Source organism: Erinaceus europaeus, chromosome 6 (genome assembly GCF_950295315.1).
Source record: "Erinaceus europaeus chromosome 6, mEriEur2.1, whole genome shotgun sequence".
Taxonomy (NCBI): Eukaryota; Metazoa; Chordata; class Mammalia; order Eulipotyphla; family Erinaceidae; genus Erinaceus; species Erinaceus europaeus.
Window position 1 is genome coordinate 26,443,205 of NC_080167.1, and position 18,767 is coordinate 26,461,971.

Genomic DNA, 18,767 nt, shown 5'->3' on the forward strand with positions numbered 1-18,767 from the left:
GATCATTCAACTTACCAGAAAAGAAAAGAAAAACAAGTTTCTCCGTTTCTTTTATTAAGTTACCCAAGTTGAAATATCCACTTGGGGGAGTCGGGCTGTAGCGCAGCGGGCTAAGCGCAGGTGGCGCAAAGCACAAGGACCGGCATAAGGATCCCGGTTCGAACCCCGGCTCCCCACCTGCAGGGGAGTCTCTTCACAGGCGGTGAAGCAGGTCTGCAGGTGTCTATCTTTCTCTCCTCCTCTCTGTCTTCCCCTCCCTCTCTCCATTTCTCTCTGTCCTATCCAACAACGACAACAACAATAATAACTACAACAATAAAACAACAAGGGCAACAAAAGGGAATAAATAAAATAAATATTTAAAAAAATTAATAATAAAAAAGAAATATCCACTTGGGTTTATTTAAATAATCACCTGGTTTTCACCTGATTTCCTACCAGTTTCCATATAATATGCCTGCCCAAACTGAGACCAAAAGTATTCACCATTCCCACCCTGTGTCTTCTTTTGAGATTCTGACCTGACTGAATGTTGTGTGTGCTCTCTCTCTAAAGTATGTATTCATGTACCTAGTAACATGTGGTACCCTAAAACTCACAAATCCCTGGGGACCTGAGAATCCAGCTTTGAGATCAGTCCTGTGAGCTCACTACTCCTTGTCCTTAAAGATCACATGCTAAGAGATATAACTTTGCGTAGCTATCTGTTGCACTTGTTGAATGAATGAACTGAATGTGGGCAAGTTACCCAGCTTATCTGAGATTCCTGGCTGTCAGCAGAATACGCTTTCCCTCAAAGGGCTGCTGTTGTGAGATGAGTCTCCCAGCACACCATCTGATGCAAAGCAGTTACTCAGTACTCACAGTCCTCTTTCCTTCCCTAACGAATGCCACGTATTGCGATAGGGAATGTCAGGGAAACAAAAGCAGTTCTGATCTCTACGAGTTTCAAGCTTAATGGGAAAGTAAAACGGCAGGAACCTTTCCCTTTCTCTATAAAGCCCATATTTCTCCCAGTTCTGGCACCTCTAGGGTGAGGTTCACTTTCCTGCAGGCTTCTCTCAATTCAGACCAACTGATATTGCATCTGTTCATCCCAACCTAAGCAATACAGCCAGTACCACCCTCCACATATTTCACTTCGGACTGTGTCCAGAGACGTCAGGCATAGAATGTCAACCCTTCAACTTCACTACTCTGGTGAGGCCTTTCCTAGCTCATAGGATTTCTTAATTCCATTTTGGGTGGCACATGCACTTATTAACAAAACCTCAAAACCTAGATATAGACCAGGGCCCATGAGATAGGGCACATGTACATGTATCCATAAGTGAGGGGAAAATATATGCCTTAAAGCAAAAGTGGGATTCCCACACAGACATGATGGGCCTAGACCTCTAACAGATCCCTCTCACCACTGTCACTGGTCACCTGCATCAGGAACAACATAATGGACCCCTCTGAGGGCCCCTACAGGACCTTGCCCTGAATGTGGATCAGCAATGGAAGGGACTGTTCCATTCTCCGAAGAGGTTGGACAACATACTCTACCTATCCATTTCTGAAGAAAACGGGTCCTGAAATTAGTGCAGCCTGGAATGTTCCTAGCTATAATCACAGAATGCAAGCCCATACCTACAGGGATGCAAAGGATACATAGGCTCCTGTGCTGATTGTGGGCCCCAGATCGAATTAATGGGGTTTACAGTTAGCAATACGTATATGTCTCATATTCGGGAGCTACTCTCTTCCCTGACCCAGCTTTCTAGTCCTTTTCCCAACTATGGCACCATCTCCCCAGACAATAACCTGGGTCCACCTGCATATTAGATGTTAGATGCAGGCAAAAAGTAGTAAAGTCATGGGCCCCTTGGAATATACCTAAAATAGACCTACTAGCTCTTTTCAAAACAGAGACCCCAAATCTTCATCTGCAATATTCTTGCCTTTAGGTTCATGATTAGTCAACAATTTGTTCTGCTTTATATCTTTTTTTAAATTATTTTTTCCCTTTTGTTGCTCTTGCTGTTTATCATCGTTGTTGTTATTGATGTCGTAGTTGTTGGATAGGAGAGAGAGAAATGGAGAGAGGAGGGGAAGATAGAGAGGGGGAGAGAAAGACAGACACCTGCAGACCTGCTTCACCGCCTGTGAAGGGATTCCCCTGCAGGTGGGGAGCTGGGGGCTCAAACCAGGATCCTGATGCTGGTCATGTGCTTTGACCCATGAGCACTTAACCTGCTGCGCCACTGCCTGGCTCCCGCTGCTTTATATGTTAATTCTTCTTTAGCCACCAGGTTCCAGACGCTACCATGATGCCAACCTGACTTCCCTGGGCAGATGGCCCCACCAATGGGTGCCGGAGCCATGCTTCCCCAGAGCCTCACCCCACTAGGGAGACAGACAGGTTGGGAGTATGGATTGAACTGCCAATGCCCATGTTCAGTGGAGAAGCAATTACACAAGCCAGACCTTCCACCTTCTGCACCCCACAATGATCCTGGGTCCATACTCCCAGAGGGATAAAGAATAGAGTTGGTAACAAGGGAGGGGATTGGATATGGAGCTCTGGGGGTGGGCGTTGTGTGGAAATGTAGCCCTCTTATCCTATGGTCTTGTCAATATTTCCATTTTACAAATAAAAATTTAAGGAAAAAAAAAAAAGAAGGGTGGCTGGAGTTCAGCAAAGCTCAGGGAGGTGTTCTGGTGGGAGCGGTAACCTTAAGGGCAGCTAGGATCTGCTTCAGATGGGAGAGCCTTCACTCTGTGTAGGATAAATCCTAGTCTGGGAGGCTCCATAAGCTTCTGCTCAGCAAGTAAAAGAACCTCTTATATGTACTAAGTGCAAAACACCTGATGATTCAGCGATAACATTTACTTCACAAAGGGTTGGTAAGATCTCTTAGTCTAAAATCTCCTGATCTTGGTTAGACAGTGGCACCTTGGTGCATGTGCTACAATGTACAAGGACCCAGGTTCAAGCCCCATTTCCACCTGCAGGGGGAAAGCTTCACAAGTGGTGAAGCAGTGCTGCAGGTGGCTTTCTCGCTCTCTAGCTCCCCCAACTCTTTCAGCCTCTCCATTTCTATCCAATAGATAAATAAATACATAATCTCACGACCTCACAGAACTACCTTGCTGCAGACCTGATAAAATTCTTTTTTTTTTTCTAGACTGGGGTTACCCAACTACCGTCCAGTTTCAAATCCTCCCCACCCCTGCAATTTTTTTTTTTTTTTTTGGTCATGATGGTTTAATTTACTACTCCGTCATTAATATAATGTTGTGTTGACCTAATCCCAATTAGAAATACAATCTAAGGAAGAAATCTGGCCGTTCTTGACCTGTATTCTGCATGGCAATGCTGGCAAGACACAGAAGCTGCCATTTAGAAGCCGGAATTATCTAGATACTTGCCTGCCCCCCCCCCAGCCACCCCTATCGTAAAGAAAAAATAGAACCTCCATCACCTTCTCTGGATTTAATAAATGTAACATGGTGAGCTCACTAGAGTGAAGGCCTTCACTCCTTCATTGCCCCCAAACCCACCTGCAACTTGTCTTTCAGCACCATAATCACAATTTCGAATGATTTTTCTCTTTTGAAAGGCATGTCATAGATGATCTCTTCCTTTCCCCACTTTTCGTTTTTCAGAGTATTGCAAACGATACAGTTGGTCCTTTTGAAACGCGGATTGAAATGAAAGATCACATCGGCTCGAGGCTTCAGGCTGCTGCCAGCCTGCAAGTCCACCTGGAATCTGCATGAGGGGAAGTGCAAGCTCCATGAGTCCTTGGACTAGAAGCCCAGCAAGCATGATGATGCAGGCGGAGTGACATCTGAGTGACCCAATATTCATTCGCCCACTAATATCTCCTGGCCTATATTCCCTTTCTTTCTGCCTTAGTAGCTGGCCCCTAAGCTGTAGCTGGGGTCTTATCTGTCCAGAATAAACTTTCCAGCCTCCTTTAAGAGCGGGTATGTTTCAAGTGCAGACATTACATTGTGTAAGGATGCAGGTCCTCACCTGCAGGGGGAAAGCTTCACAAGTGGTGAAGTCTCTCTGTCTCTTTCCTTTCCTTCGCTATCTCCCCCATCTGTTCTCAATTTCTCCTCACCTCTATCCGATACTAATAAATAATAAATAAGAGCAGGTATGCTTCTGTGCTTAAAGATTCACCAATAAGGTGGAAATGAAGTATATAAAGCAGGCGACTGAAACCTGCTTTAAAAGCCAGTTGGCATCTTCCTTTATCTAACCACATATAGTTATCCAGCTGCCCTAAGCACAGATGTGAGTTCTGGCTTTCAAAAAATGTTAGAGAGAGGACCTCAGCCTAGTGATGAGTTAGAAGAGGTGATCTTCTCTAAAGACTTTCTGAAAATTGCCTGAAAACATCTTTTTTTTTTTTTTACACATCCTTGTTAAACCTCTGGTATCTGAGTATCTATCACAGACAGCTGAGCTCAACTTTAACTGGTACAGACTGGGGGGAGTTTGTATAGCAGTCCCTCTGCCCTTATACACAGGGGAAGCAATTTAAGACCCCAGTGGAAACACTAAGTCCAACCATGTCTATTAGCAAGCCATATATATATATATATATATATATATATATATACTGTTCTTTTTTTTTTTTCTTTTGACTTCAGTTATCATTGGACTGGGGCTGAGTACCAACACTAGGAATCCACTACTCCTAGAGGTGATTTTTTTATTATTATTATTGGATAGGAGAGAGAGAAACTGAGAGGGGATGGGGAAGAGAGAGAGGGAGAGAGAAAGATAGATACCTGCAGATCCGCTTCACCGCTTGTGAAGCGACCCCCCTTCAGGTGGGGAGCCGGGGGCTGGAACTGAGATCCTTGTGTGGGTCTTCACAGTATGTGTGCTTAATCTGGTGCGCTACCACCAGGACCCCTGTGCTTTTTTTCTATACATAAATATCTGTGATAAAGTTTGATTTGTGGATTAGTGATGTTAAGAGACTAACTGCAATAACAATGGAAGAATATAATTGGAATGACACATTATAATAAAAGTATGCAAATGCTATATTTATCTGTTTCTCTCTCTCAAAATATCTTTCTGTTAATATTTTCCAACCCTGGTTGACTACTGCTAACTGAAACCGAGGCAGAGGGTCTACTCTACCTAAAGCTGTCATTAGACCAAACCATCAAAAATAAGACTTTAAGAGATGCTGTGAAGGCCCAGAGAGATGTCTCACCTATGGGGAGGCTCCCTTGCAATGTCATACATGTGACCCAAGTTCAAGGCCCAGCACTACATGGGAGGTGTTATTGGCAATGGAAAAAAACTTCAGTACTATGGTGGATCTCTCTCTCAATGAAAAAGTGGCCTAGAGTAGGTGTGGAATCATGCATGTAGGAGGAACTAGTTCCACCAAATTAATCAATCCATTTTTTGTTTGCTTTGTAGATAAAGGTAGAGAGTCAGAGAGAGTGAAAGAGGCCACACACTTTCCAAGTGAACTATTTCACTGGCCCTAATTTTTTAAAATTTTATTAGTGACTTAAGACTGATTTACAAAATTATAAGATAACAGGTGTAATTCCACATCATTCCAATCAACAGAGTTCTGTGTCCCCATCCATCCCCTCTATTGGAAACCACAGTAATTATCCTAAGGTCACAGATTTGGGTTGACAATTACTTACACACAGCTATCTATATTTATATATGTTTGTCCGTTTTTTTTCTACAGTCCTACGTTCTCTTTCTAAGTCAGACCTTCACGTGTTGCTACCTCTGAATGTCCTGTCTCTTTTCCTCTTTTCTCTCTGGATCCTGATGGAGTTGGAGCTCAGCGCCCTCTGGTCATCTTCCCCTAACGTTTCTCCCCCTCTGGAGTATGGAATAAAATTCTTTACGGGGTGAAGAAGGTGGGTGGGAACGTACCATAGAAGTAGACTTTGTTCCTGCTCTCTGGCCACAATTCCCTTTATTACCCACACATCTAACACTTTATATTAAAATCAGACTTGTAGTAACAAAAACTCTAAATCTAAATGATCTTTATTTCAGTCATTTATTTCAATAGCCCCAACACCTTGCCCAGAACTGCTACTGAAAGCAACAGCAGATCTCAAAGGAATCAAAGTCTTTCTCATATTATTTTTTTTTGTTCTTTAACAATCACACAAAAAAGACAGTTTATTCATGTTCTTTTGATCATCTAACACATGATTTTTTTGATTTATTTATTTTGTTTAGAGACAGAAATTGAGAGGGGAGGGAGAGGTTGAGAAAGAGAGAGAAGACACTGCAGCACGGTTTCACTGCTTGTGAAGCTCCCCCACCCCCACCCCACTGCAGGTGGAGATCCGGGTCCCATGTCCTTACACATGGTAACATGTACACTTTACCATGGCCTCCCACGACTTTTGTTTTGTTTGTTTTTACCTGTCAGAATCACAAGGAACATGTCCACGTATGACAATTAAGCTTCCAGGTTCCAACTGCTCAGGAATGGTCCCGACATAAGGTATTTTCTAGGTAAGAGATTTTTTTTTTTACAAATATATTTACATAAACAAAATGAAATGATGGCATTTTTTAAAACTACATAATAAAACAGCTCAGAACTGAGCACTTCCAAGGAATCCTCTCTATTCAGACTGTCACAAGGAAACAAAATGTCTACGGGTGTCTACAAAATACTCTTGAGTTCTTTGGGGAAAGACACAAAGTAAATCTTGTTCACAGTTCTTTTGATTTGGTTGAGAGTAATTCTGATAACAGAATGAAAAAAAAAAAAAACCAAAAATGGCTGTTGCAATGTCATGCTCCTTCTCCCTTCTTCCCAACTTAGGCTCCACTGATGATCCCAACAGCAAGGTCAAGGCCAGCCTAGGCCCTTTGCCGATGCTGACAGAGTTCAGGGCACATACTGTCTGTGAAGGGGGCTCCAAATTAAGCCACTCCTCCACACCCTGGGTTTAGGTGCTTAACCTTCTCTGCTGGCCTGGGTCAAGCCTGAAGAATCAAGTCAGGGGAGATCCATCAGTATCCAAAGTGGCCTAGAAAGATCTATCAGTATCCAAATCCATTCTCTTGATTTCCAGCAATGTGGTGCAGGTTGGAATCTGGAAGCCATGTTCACCTGCACACATCTGGGCCCAGACTATGAGATATGGGAGAGAACTGAGCCACTAACTTCACATCTCCTGAAACAGGGGGTGAGGAGATGATCTGTGAATAGGTGGAAAATAAGTAAGCTCTCAGGACCCTGCATTGTAGGACCTGGCTGGTCTCACCTGTGCAGAATAGCAGCAACTAAGCAGCTGTCTTAAGCAATGATATGCAAAATTACCAAAGCCAATTTTTACCTAGTGTCATGGAAATGGATGAGGTTGGATGAATGGATCCCATTAGGTTAGAAAGTAAAATACAAAGAAAGAAAGTAAAATAGAACAGATGTGGCTAAAGCCACACATGAGAGTGGTTGCATTTCTCATGTAGAGAATGTGGAAGGAAGTATACCTTTCTGCTGACCTTTCAGGCTGTATCTGGCTCCAAGAATAGATAGCAGTACCTTTATTTGTGCAGATCTCAAGATGAGAATGGTTTTTTGTAACTTCAAATCTTATATATGTTCAAATTATATCCATATCAATGTTTAATCATGCAAAAATATCAGTGATAAAAAGATCAGTGAAAAGATAGCTTGTAAAACTATAGGCAGTATGAACTTAACTATGTTAGTAGTAAACACTACAGAGAGAGAGAGAGAGAGAACACAGTCATTATAAGAAACAATTGGGGCTGAGGAGACAGCATAATAATTATGCATGAGACTTTCATGTCTAAGGCTTCAAAGTCTCAGACTCAATCCCTAGCAAGACCATAAGCCAAAGCTGGGCAATACTCTGGTTAAAAAGGAGGAGGAGGAAGGGAGGAAAGAGGTGGTGAAGTGGGAGAAGAGGAGGAAGAGGTGGTGGTGGAGGAGAAAGAGGAGGAGCTGAAAAAGTTACAATAATTTTTCTCAGGGCGTGGGATTTTAATTCTCTTACTTTTACATTTACATATTTCTATAGTAAGCGCTTATATTTCTTACAACAACAAGGTATTTTATTATACATGTAATTTTAGGTTGGAATGAAGTATCTGAGAACACTGAATCCTAGCCAGGAAGAGTGGCCTGTGAAATGGCATCGTGTTTAGATAAAGTGCCAGACTTTTCAAGGATGAGGTGCTGAGTTAAATCCCTGGCATTATGTGTGTCAGAGTAATGCTCTGACTCTTTCTCCCCACCTCCCTCACATTAATAGATACATAAACTCTTTTTAAAAGCTTCCTAGACAGGGAGATTGGAAAAATAAGCTTTTTGAAACCAATAAGCTAGTGCCATCACTACTACTAATATACTGTTCAAAGCTATTAATAAGCTGTTCCAGTCTGTGAGACAACTGTGCTGAAAAGGTTAGCCATTTGCTATTTTCCTTGTCAGGATCAATGGTTTCTACTTTGGAAAGCGCTCCAAGTCAATCTGGAATACTCAACTTTTTTTGTTTCTTTAGGCCATATGAATGAAACAAAATTCCCTGCAGTCTACTCATTTAACTCACAAATATTTGCTCCAGCAAAAAGGAAGACAACTTACTGCTTTTTTAGATAACCACAAGCTTTGCCATTTCAAATGATTTGAGCAAGAACTAAAATACAGATATAATAATCCCATTGAAGAGATGATACCATAAGTTTAAGACCCGGCTAGGTTTAGGGCTACTGGCCAAAACATTCCTGCTGATACATTTTGCTTTGCCTTTTTTTTTTTTTTTAACCTCATGACTACTTACTAAATGTCTGCTCCAAGGTGCTCTATAGGACAGATTGCAACTAGAGAGAAATTTGAGAGTCCTGTCTGGGAGGAGAATATAATACCGTTGGGAGGAAGTAAAGATAGCCATGGAAAGATAAGTAGAACAAGAATGTGATATTCTTTTTTTTATTTTAATTTTTATTATCTTTATTCATTGGATAGAGAAAGCCAGAAATCAGGAGGGAAGGGGACTAGAGAGAGGGAAAGAGACAGACACACACCTGCAGCCTTGCTTTACCCCTTGGAAAGCTTTCCCCCTGCAGGTGGGGACCAGGGGCTTGAACCTGGGTCCTTGCACATGGTAAAGTGTGTGCTAAACTAGGTGCACCACCACCCAGCCAGCCCCAGGAATGTGATATTCTTAACTGTGCAAAATCAGGACCTCTTTCCATGCCTGGAGAATTTTCTACCTTTTGAACACTGATCATCTCTGGACAGCAGCAAATGGAACTGATGAAGCTCTACCAGTAGTCCCAAACTAGCACTAAATTACAACTAGTGGCTAGAAGCAGTCTCTCTGGCAAGGGAACAACAGCTACATCCGGGTCAAGAGGCAGTGGCAGCACTGATGGCATTCTGAATGCAAGCTGTACCAACTGTGTCCAGTGGTGCACAGAAGCTTCATAAGATGTGAAAGAGTGCTGCAGGTCTCTCTCTCTCTGTGTGTGTGTTTATCTTCCCTCTCAGTTTCTCTCTATCCAAAGCAAATAAAATAAAAATGTTTCTAAAAAACTGCAAAGGACCTAGGTTCAAGTCCCCATCTCCACCTGCAGAGGGGAGGCTTCCTGAGCGGCAAAGCAGTGCTGCAGATGTCCTTCTCACTCTCTCTATCTTCCCCTTTCTTCTCAGTTTCTCTCTCCTATCAAGTGAGAGAAACAGAGAGATGGAGACAGAGATATGCTGGGAAATTGTGCCGATGCAGTCACATCTGCCATGTGTCCCCTCAGGGTACTGCTAGTTCCCGCAAGAGTTGGGACATTCTCGGAGTGCCTGTTCAGCCATGTTGTGCCCTCAGGACATTGTCTATATCCCCGCGATATTTGGAGTGCTTTGGTTACTCCTTCCCCCCCCCCCATTCTCATGAGAGTTATCATCCTATCCTGGAGTGCTATGGTTACTCCTCCCCCTTCCCATTCTCGTGAAAGCTACTCCTATAAAAACCCTTCGTTTTCCGCACCTCGCTCTCTTGCCAGCGCTTCACTCCGGTGTTCAGACGCAGGAAAGGTTACTGTGTGAGGCGGCCATTTTCGCTACCTCCACGTGGCCCAACCTGCTTCTCTAGCACCCAACTCTGAGGTGCCAGCGCAAATAAAGATTTGTGTTTCCTCTTTGCTCTGGACCTCCTCTCTCTCATCTCCGCGACCAGCACTCAACAACATCTGGCACAACAACAGAGATATGCAAATAGGCTGAAAGGAGTAGAAGATTCAGGGCCAGGTGGTGGTGCAGCTGGTTAAGTCCACACACTGAATCCTTGGGGGGGGGGGTTTCAAGCCCCTGGCAGGAGGAAAGCTTTATGAGAGGTGAAGCAGGGCTGCAGGTGTCTCTCTGTCTCTTTCCCTCTCTACCTCCCCCTCCCCTCTCAATTTCTTTCTATCTCTATCCAATAATAAATAAATAAAAATTTAAAAAAGAAAGATGTCATGATAGCTTTAAAATAAAAATAGATGATGATTCAGGGCCACAGATTAAATGGTCAGAACTCATTCTTAAAAGTCTGACTAGAAATTATTATTAAAACTGTCAAAGCAGATAGACGGAGAGAAAAAGGGAAAGTAAGGGGCAGAATCTCAATGGTTTGTGAAATTATGGTTGTACAGAAAAAGTCAACAGAACAGGTTTTGTGAAAGCAACAACAACAGCAAAAAGCTACTAAGACCTTCTTTTGAGGTTGACCTTGGCTGGTGTCTGGGAATTTGGACTTTGGATGAGCAGCTAAAGGTGGCTTCTTGTGCTCAGACTGTTTTGTGGAAACAATAAGGTTTATGTAAAAACACCTGCTTTCCTTTGGGGAATGTGGGAATCATGGTACACTGTTATGCAGAAGCTGTGTTCTGTTGTCTACTCCCCAATAAAAACCAAAGGTAACGAGTCTCTTCTAATGAGTATCCCCGGTAGATACCATTACACGTGTGTTGTTACAAGTCCTCGATGGGTGATTGGAGCCACCTCGTACGGCTCCACTGAGAGACCTCACACCTGGTCTTCCCTGGATTTCGTCCTATGTGCCCTTCCCCTTAGTGATTTTGCTCTCTAGTTTCTCACTGTAATAAACCATAGTCATGAGACTGACTCTACGCAAGTGAGTCATCAAAGTAGTGTGTGCTGAGGCCTCACTGTGGGGGTTGAGGAGAGAGAAGCATCAGTGAGAGCAAGGTAGTCATATCAGGAAGTCAGTAATGCAAGGACTGTCAATCTCTTTAATGTGGAAAAGGAAGAAATATTTCTGAAAGATAATGAAATGGAAATTTCAAATGCAAGGTTTAAGTGCTCTGCCTCTGAGCTAATCTCTGATTCATGCCTGACTTTTTAAAACCTTGGAATATTATCAACTGAGCAAATCAACAAGACATAGTACATAATTTTACATAGGCTGGTTCTATAATTCATTTTTCTTTTTCCAGGAAAAGTTAATATGTTAGGAAAGAATTTTTCCACTATGACTATGGACCAAAGCTTTACAAACATTAAGAATGAAAAGTGAAAATGTGACAGTTGTCATTATAATGCTTAATAAAAACTTTAGTAGAAATGTAGTAAACATTTCTCTGTTTGAATTTATTTCTAATAAAATAATCATAGTGTAAGAAAATAGCTTAAATCTGGGCTATACAGTATCATTTTTGGTTAACTTAAAAATATCTAAATTAGCAATTACAGAAGCCAGACCTCCCACCTTCTATACCCCATAATGATCCTGGGTCCATATTCCCAGAAGGAGAAAAAATAGGGAACCTTCCAATGGAGGGGGGTGGGATACAGAACTCTGGTGATGAGAATTGTGTGGAACTGTACCCCTCTTATCCTACAATCTTGTTGATCCCTATTAAATCAATAAAACAAAAAAAAGAAATCTAAATTATTTGTAGTCATCCTCCCCTTCTATCTTTGTGGCTTTTTGACCTTTGGAAGAACAACTAGCTATAAATGGGAGAACTTAAGTACAATATAATCACTTCAATGCTATGTATACTAAACCAGAAGTAAATTAAAAGTATGTAATTTACCTAACCATTATGCCAACTACCCCTGCTCACATGTCTCAGTTTTCCACATAACAATTCAATCCTCCTCTAGATCCTCCTCTTCCATCATGTTCCAGGATCTGAACCTTCCTCCTCCACCCCAGAGTCCTTTATTTCGGTGCAACACAACAGACCCAGTCCAAGTTCTGCTTTGTGTTTATTGTTCGACCTTTTTTTTTTTCTTTGTAATTGGATTAGTTTCACTGAAGGTGCCTTTAAAATTTAGATAGGTAAGAGTTCTGCCAATATTTTCCTCTAAGTATTTGAGAGTTTCTGGCCTAACATCCACGGGGTGTTGAAGTCCTCTACTCTTACTGTGTTGCTGTTAATATATTGCTAGAGTGGGAGTATGGATCAACCTGTCAACGCCCATGTTCAGTGGGGAAGCAATTACAGAAGCCAGACCTCCCACCTTCTGCACCCCATAATGACCCTGGGTCCATACTCCCAGAGGGATAAAGAATAGGAAAGCTATTAGGGGAAGGGATGGGATAGAGTTCTGGTAGTGGGAACTGTGTGGAGTTGTACCCCTCTTATCCTATGGTTTTGTCAGTGTTTCCTTTTCATAAATAAAAATTTTTAAAAACATATTACTGTAGCCCTTTCAGTAGATGTCTGATGTATTTAGATGGCCTCTCATTGGGTGCACAGATGTTAATAATTGTTAAGACCTCTTGATTGACTCTGATCCTTTGAGCATTAAGTAATGTCCATCCCTATCTTTTAAAATTTTATCTGTTTTAAGGTCTATCATATCATATTGAAAATAGCTGTTCCTGCCCTTTTTTTTGTGGTCCATGGGCTTGTATGATAGTTTTCCATCCTTTCACTTTGAGTCTGTGTTTGTCTTATTGAGGTAGGTGGAATTTCAGCAGACAACACATGGTTGGGTTGTGTTTTCTGATCCATCTTCCTACTCTGTGCCTTTTAATAGGTGAATTCAGGCCGACATTTGTTTTGATATTATATACTGAAGATATTTTAATTCCATCATTCTAAAAATTAGAAGTCTTCTGATATATGGCATGCTTATTTATAAGAGATTGATAAAACACGATTGTCTATGACACCTTTCAGAACTTCTTACCAGGGCAGGCTTGGTGATAGCTGATTCCTTCAACTGTTGCTTGTCTGAGAAGATTTCTATGCCTCCATCTAGTTAGATTGACAGTCTAGCATAACACAGTAGTCTTGGTTGAAAACCTTTCTCACTGAGAGCTGAGACTCTTACTCCTGAGACTATAAAGTTTCAGGCTCATGGTGAATTTACTTTCTTTACCCCATCTTGGACGGAGTTCGAAGATAGCATGTTAAGTGAGATAAGTCAGAAACAGAAGGATGAATATAGGATGATCTCACTTATAGGCAGAAGTTAAAAAACAAGATCAGAAGGGAAAACTATAAACAGAACTTGGACTGGAGTTGGTGTATTGCACCAAAGTAAAAGACTCTGGAGTGGGGTTGGGGGGGAGAAGAGTACAGGTCCTGGAAAAGGATGACAGAGGACCTAGTGGGGGTTGTACTATTATGTGGAAATGTTATGCATGTACAAACTATTTTATTTTACTGTTGACTGTAAATCACTAATCCCCCAATAAAGAAATTATTATTATAATAATTTATTTAAATTTGCAGGTAGAGGCCAGGGACTTGAACCCCAGTCTCTGTGCATTGTAAGGTGTATGTATGTTCAACTGCATTCACCGCTTCCAAGTAAAATTAAAAAAACAGAAAATGTCTTTTTTTTTTTGCTATTCAGTCCAATCTTTATGCTTTTGTCATTTCCTGCTGACAATTGACTATGTAACACAAAATAAAAATATAAAATAAAATAAACTTTAAAAAAAAAGTGGTGGCGCAAAGCGCAAGGGCCAGCGTAAGGATCCAGGTTCGAGCCCCCGGCTCCCCACCTGCAGGGGAGTTGCTTCACAGGCGGTAAAGCAAGTCTGCAGGTGTCTATCTTTCTCTCCCCCTCTCTGTCTTCCCCTCCTCTCTCCATTTCTCTCTGTCCTATCCAACAACGAACAACATCAACAATGGCAATAATAACCACAACGAGGCTACAACAACAAGGGCAACAAAAGGGGGGAAAATGGCCTCCAGGAGCGGTGGATTCATGGTGCAGGCACCGAGCCCAGCAATAACCCTGGAGGGGAAAAAAAAAAAAGAAAAAAAAAGAGGGTTGGGGAGAAAGCCACACCTGTTAGAGCACCAAGTTGTATGCCTGAAGCCCCAGAGGATGAGGATCAGTCCAAGGTGCACTTTAAGCCAGAGATGAGTATTCTGCTCATATCATACTTTCTCTCTCTCTCTCTCTCTCTCTCTCTCAAATCTTCCCCCCCACACACACACACCTCATTAATCTTAAAAGCAACAACAACAATGAAGGAAGGATGGGAGGAAGGAAAGATAGAAAGAGAAGGAAAAAAGAAAAGCTTTTAGCCCAAACACTTTACTCTGGAAACGTACTGACTTAAGGCAGCATCAGGTAGCAACGGAAGCCATTTCGGAGCCCTGAGTGCTCTTCCTGCCATAAAACAGCACAACTTCACCAGGGAGAATACCGTCATTAGGAAAGGAACGCCAACTTATTTTTTGCTTCAGTTCTCGAGTTGAGAGTGCGTATTCCCAGAGGATAGGGATTATATAGTGGTTATCAAGTTAGTTAGAGATGCTAGTCTATAAAATTATGCTCTAAATAACATTTGAATAAGGCATCTTTGTGTATGAAGGGTAGAAAACAAACAGTGCAACCTGCCCATCTATTCCTCCTCCTGGCTTGACCCAAGATTACACTTCAGTCAACCCTACACACCTCACCGAAGCGGGCATTTCCTATTCTGTTTTCACCTTCTCCACACAGCACTGTTGTCATCATCTCCTATGATTGTGGTCTTTCCTGTCTTCTACTTGACTCAGCTCCAAAGGCTGTGTCTGTTTTTGAGTCAGTATCCACCATGGCACCTAGTATATAGGTGCTGTTCAAATGCTTACTGAACATGTGAAATGAGTCTCCCATTACCACCACCCCACCACCCCAGTCATTGGATAATTAATATCCAGTTGGATTTGCTCTCAATTCTGCCAGCAGTAAAAAGTAAGTATACTGGAGCCAAGCGGTAATGCAGTGGGTTAAGTGCATGTGGCGCAAACCACAAGGACCAGCAGAAGGATCCAGGTTCCAGCCTGGGGCTCCCCATCTGCAGGGGGGTTGCTTCACAGATGGTAAAGCAGGTCTGCAGGGGTCTTTCTCTCCCCCTCTCTGTCTTCCCCTCCTTTCCATTTCTCTATGTCCTATCCAACAACGATGACGACATCAGTAACAACAAACTACAACAACAACAAAGGTAACAAAAGGGAATGAATAAATATTTAAACAAAAAAGTGACTATATAAAGCACTTACTGGGTTAGAGATGACATTCTGTAGGTTGCTTAGGGACAACATCACTCTCTTCCAGAATATTGTTAACTGGGGTCTCTCTTCTGTATATGATCAATGATTTTAAAGTAAGTCTGATTTGAAGATTTCCAGGATCGAAACAGAGGCACTTGTTCTGTGTAAAATCAAAACAGAAGGGAAGCAAAGTAAGCATGTATTCTTCTTCATATCACAATACCCACTGGTCCAGGGCCAACTTTTCCATTCTTTTTACTTCAGAAAGAGGCAGAGGGAGAGGAGAGAGACAACAAGAATGAGACATTGGAGAATCACTCCACTATCTGTGGCATTTCCCTGGAGCAGTTCATGGTGCTCCCATGTGGTGTAAAGGCTCAAACCTGGGTCACCGAGGATGCTAAGGCTTGTGCTCTAAAGGACTCCTGTTTTAAAATTTAAACTACAAACTATTTTTTACTGTACTTACTAAAAAAAAAAAAAACAGGATGCTATTATCATCAAGATCTGATCATGGCTCTTTTTATTTGCCATTTATTTATTTATTTTCCTCCAGGGTTATTGCTGGGGCTCAGTGCCTGTGCCTGCACCATGAATCCACTGCTCATGGAGGCCATTTTTTTCCCTTTTGTTACCCTGGTTGTTTTACCATTGTTATCGTTGTTATTAATGTTGTTGCTGTTGGAGAGGACAGAGAGAAATGGAGAGAGGATGGGAAGACAGAGGGGGGAGAGAAAAACAGACACCTGATTCACCGCCTGTGAAGCGACTCCCCTGCAGGTGGGGAGCCAGGGGCTTGAACCGGGATCCTTCCGCCAGTCCTTGAGGTTTGTGCCACGTGCACTTAACCCACTGTGCTACCGCCGACTCCCCTTTTTTTTTTTTGCCAATTTAAAATAAAGTTTTATCTAAGACATTCCACTTTCCACTTACAACACAGTGCTTATATAGTAGAGTGTCTTTCACTGAGTATATATTCTATATTCAGGAATCAACAATGCCAAGTTTTTTATTACTAAATCAGTTCCATTGTTATAAACTACCTGGTGTATTTACACTAAATGATTTTAGATTGTGAATGCAGGAAATTACTTGTTTAAAAATACTTCTAAACAGAAAACTTCCGACATGAAACTTACAACGGAGATACTAAAAACAGCTATCAGAGATATTCACTTAATCTTCCTCACATGAAAAATGGTAGTAACAAGAGTATTTGCTTCATAGATTTGTTCTGGAAAAGAAATGACTTAATAAAACAACGGAATGGTGACTGTATGTTATATGTTTGCTGATATTATTAACACGAGGGTTTCTTTACCTCCTTCAAACTAGACAAATTAAAGTGAAATATTCAACCCCTTGAATTTGACTGACCAGTTTACCCTGTGATAAGGGGGACATTATCCAGTTTTTAAAAAATATTTATTTATTCCCTTTTGTTGCCCTTGTTGTTTTATTGTTGTAGTTATTGTTGTTATTGATGCCGTCATTGTTGGATAGGACAGAGAGAAATGGAGAGAGAAGGGGAAGACAGAGAGGGGGAGAGAAAGATAGACACCTGCAGACCTGCTTCACCAACTGTGAAGAGACTCCCCTGCAGGTGGGGAGCCGGAGGCTCGAACCTGGATCCTTCCGCCGGTCCTTGCAGTTTGTGCTACTTGCGCTTAACCTGCTGTGGTACCGCCCGACTCCCTAGCCACTTGTTTTTTTGTTTGTTTGTTTGTTTTTAATCTTTTTTTAAATTTTTAAATATTTACTTGTTTTCCCTTTTGTCACCCTTGTTTTTGTTGTTGTTGTTGTTGTTGTTATTGATAGCCACTTGTTTTTAAGATGAGAATATTCATTGGCATTACATTTAATAGCTCCAGAGAAGACGTGACGATGTTAAGGAGAAAAAAAGAGAAACGAAACCAAAGCCTCCTGCCTTTTACTTCCGTGCTGCACCAAGTACGCACTAACCACATCTACTGTCTCTATTATGGAATTTTTTTTTTTTAAAGTCTTTCTTGGTTTACCACCTATATATTACCCCAATTTAGTCATAACCTCAAAACTCTGTGTTGCTTCGTAAAATTCACAACGACAGAAATGCCAGCAATTCTCTCCCGGATTGTTTAAACCACCGAGTGAACAGAAAGGACACCCGAGTGGCCGTAACCACGTTCCTAATTCACATCGTGACCGGAAAGTGGCCCAGCTGTAGCCTCCTGCTGGCAGCACAGTCAAGTGGTGGGTTCCCGGGGTGCCCGGGGACACCCGCTGTCACTGCGCAGAGGGATCCGGGCTCGGGCTTTGCTCCCGGCGCGGTGACTCGGCTCCACTGGGGTAGAGACGGGCGGGGTCTACCGAGACACCCAAACAAACTGTCGCTTTAAACCTGGGGAAGGACCCTTCCCTCCCGCCACTCCCGGGGAAGTGGAGCTCGACCTCGGGCTTGAAGGGCGCCGGCAGAAGGCAGCGGGGTGGGTGCTCGCGGCGGGCACCTCGCGATGCCCGCGGGGACCCCAGGCGCCTCCCGCACGGGAAGCGTCCCCGCCGCCCCGCCCGGCAGAGGGGACCCTCGTGAGGGTCACGGTCCCACCCGCCCGTCAGAGTCCCACTTGGGCACAGCGACATCCAGGGCCGCGACCTGGCCGCCGCCGGACTCACCCCGGGACGGCGGACGCCCGGCTCCCGAAGCTGCTGTTGTCGGCGCGTCCCCGGAGCTCCCGGCCTCGGCGTCCGCGGGAAGGTACGGGAGGCGAGAGGAGTCAGCCCGCCCCCGCGTCCCGCTTCGCGTGCCCGCGCCGGCGCCCAGGGCGTGCTCGCCGCTCCGCCCGGCTCCGCTCGGCTCGACGTGGAGGCCGGTCGGCAGCTGCTAGCGCGCGGCCCCGCCCCATGCACGGCTCCGGGAATCAGGTCGCGATCGACTTGCTAACGGAGATGGGAAGAGAGCAGAGCCTGCATTTAAAGGCTTCCTGCTGAGCTGGCTGCTTCTCGCTGATGGACCGAAACGGAAGCAAAGAAGGGCGAGAAGCTCGGTTCCCATCACCTGAGCGTTTCCTCCCGTCCAGGTGCCCCTGGGCTCCCAGTCTGTGTGTGTGTGGGGGGGGGGGAGTGATGCTGAAGGCCCAGGACCCCCCCACACACAAGCCCTTCCTTGACCCAGGGATCGGATGGACTGAGTGGTCATTTCTGACGTCTCCCGGTATTACTTCCTCCGCTGCTTAGGCTCGGAATCCAAACTGTGAAGCACCCCCCCCCCAATACACGCACACACCTTTTCTTTTCTTTTCTT

General features: G+C 43.4%; 1 protein-coding gene across 4 annotated transcripts in view; it reads right to left on the minus strand.

Moving 5' to 3' along the window:
- LGALS8 (galectin 8) overlaps window positions 1-18,292 on the minus strand; it is a 30,030-nt gene extending 11,738 nt beyond the window's left edge. Inside the window, exons 1-4 of one of the 4 annotated variants that reach the window (XM_060191946.1) lie at window positions 18,140-18,292; window positions 15,497-15,647; window positions 6,428-6,516; window positions 3,550-3,760 (exon numbers count right to left, since the gene is read on the minus strand). In XM_060191946.1, coding sequence (XP_060047929.1) covers window positions 3,550-3,760; window positions 6,428-6,516; window positions 15,497-15,538 — 342 coding nt within the window. In that variant the 5' untranslated portion in view covers window positions 15,539-15,647; window positions 18,140-18,292. Of the gene's footprint in view, window positions 1-3,549; window positions 3,761-6,427; window positions 6,517-15,496; window positions 15,648-16,626; window positions 16,648-18,139 lie in introns of those variants that run through there. The other 3 variants (XM_016190305.2, XM_060191947.1, XM_060191948.1) reach the window with 3 other exon arrangements.
- Window positions 18,293-18,767: the final 475 nt, after the last annotated feature.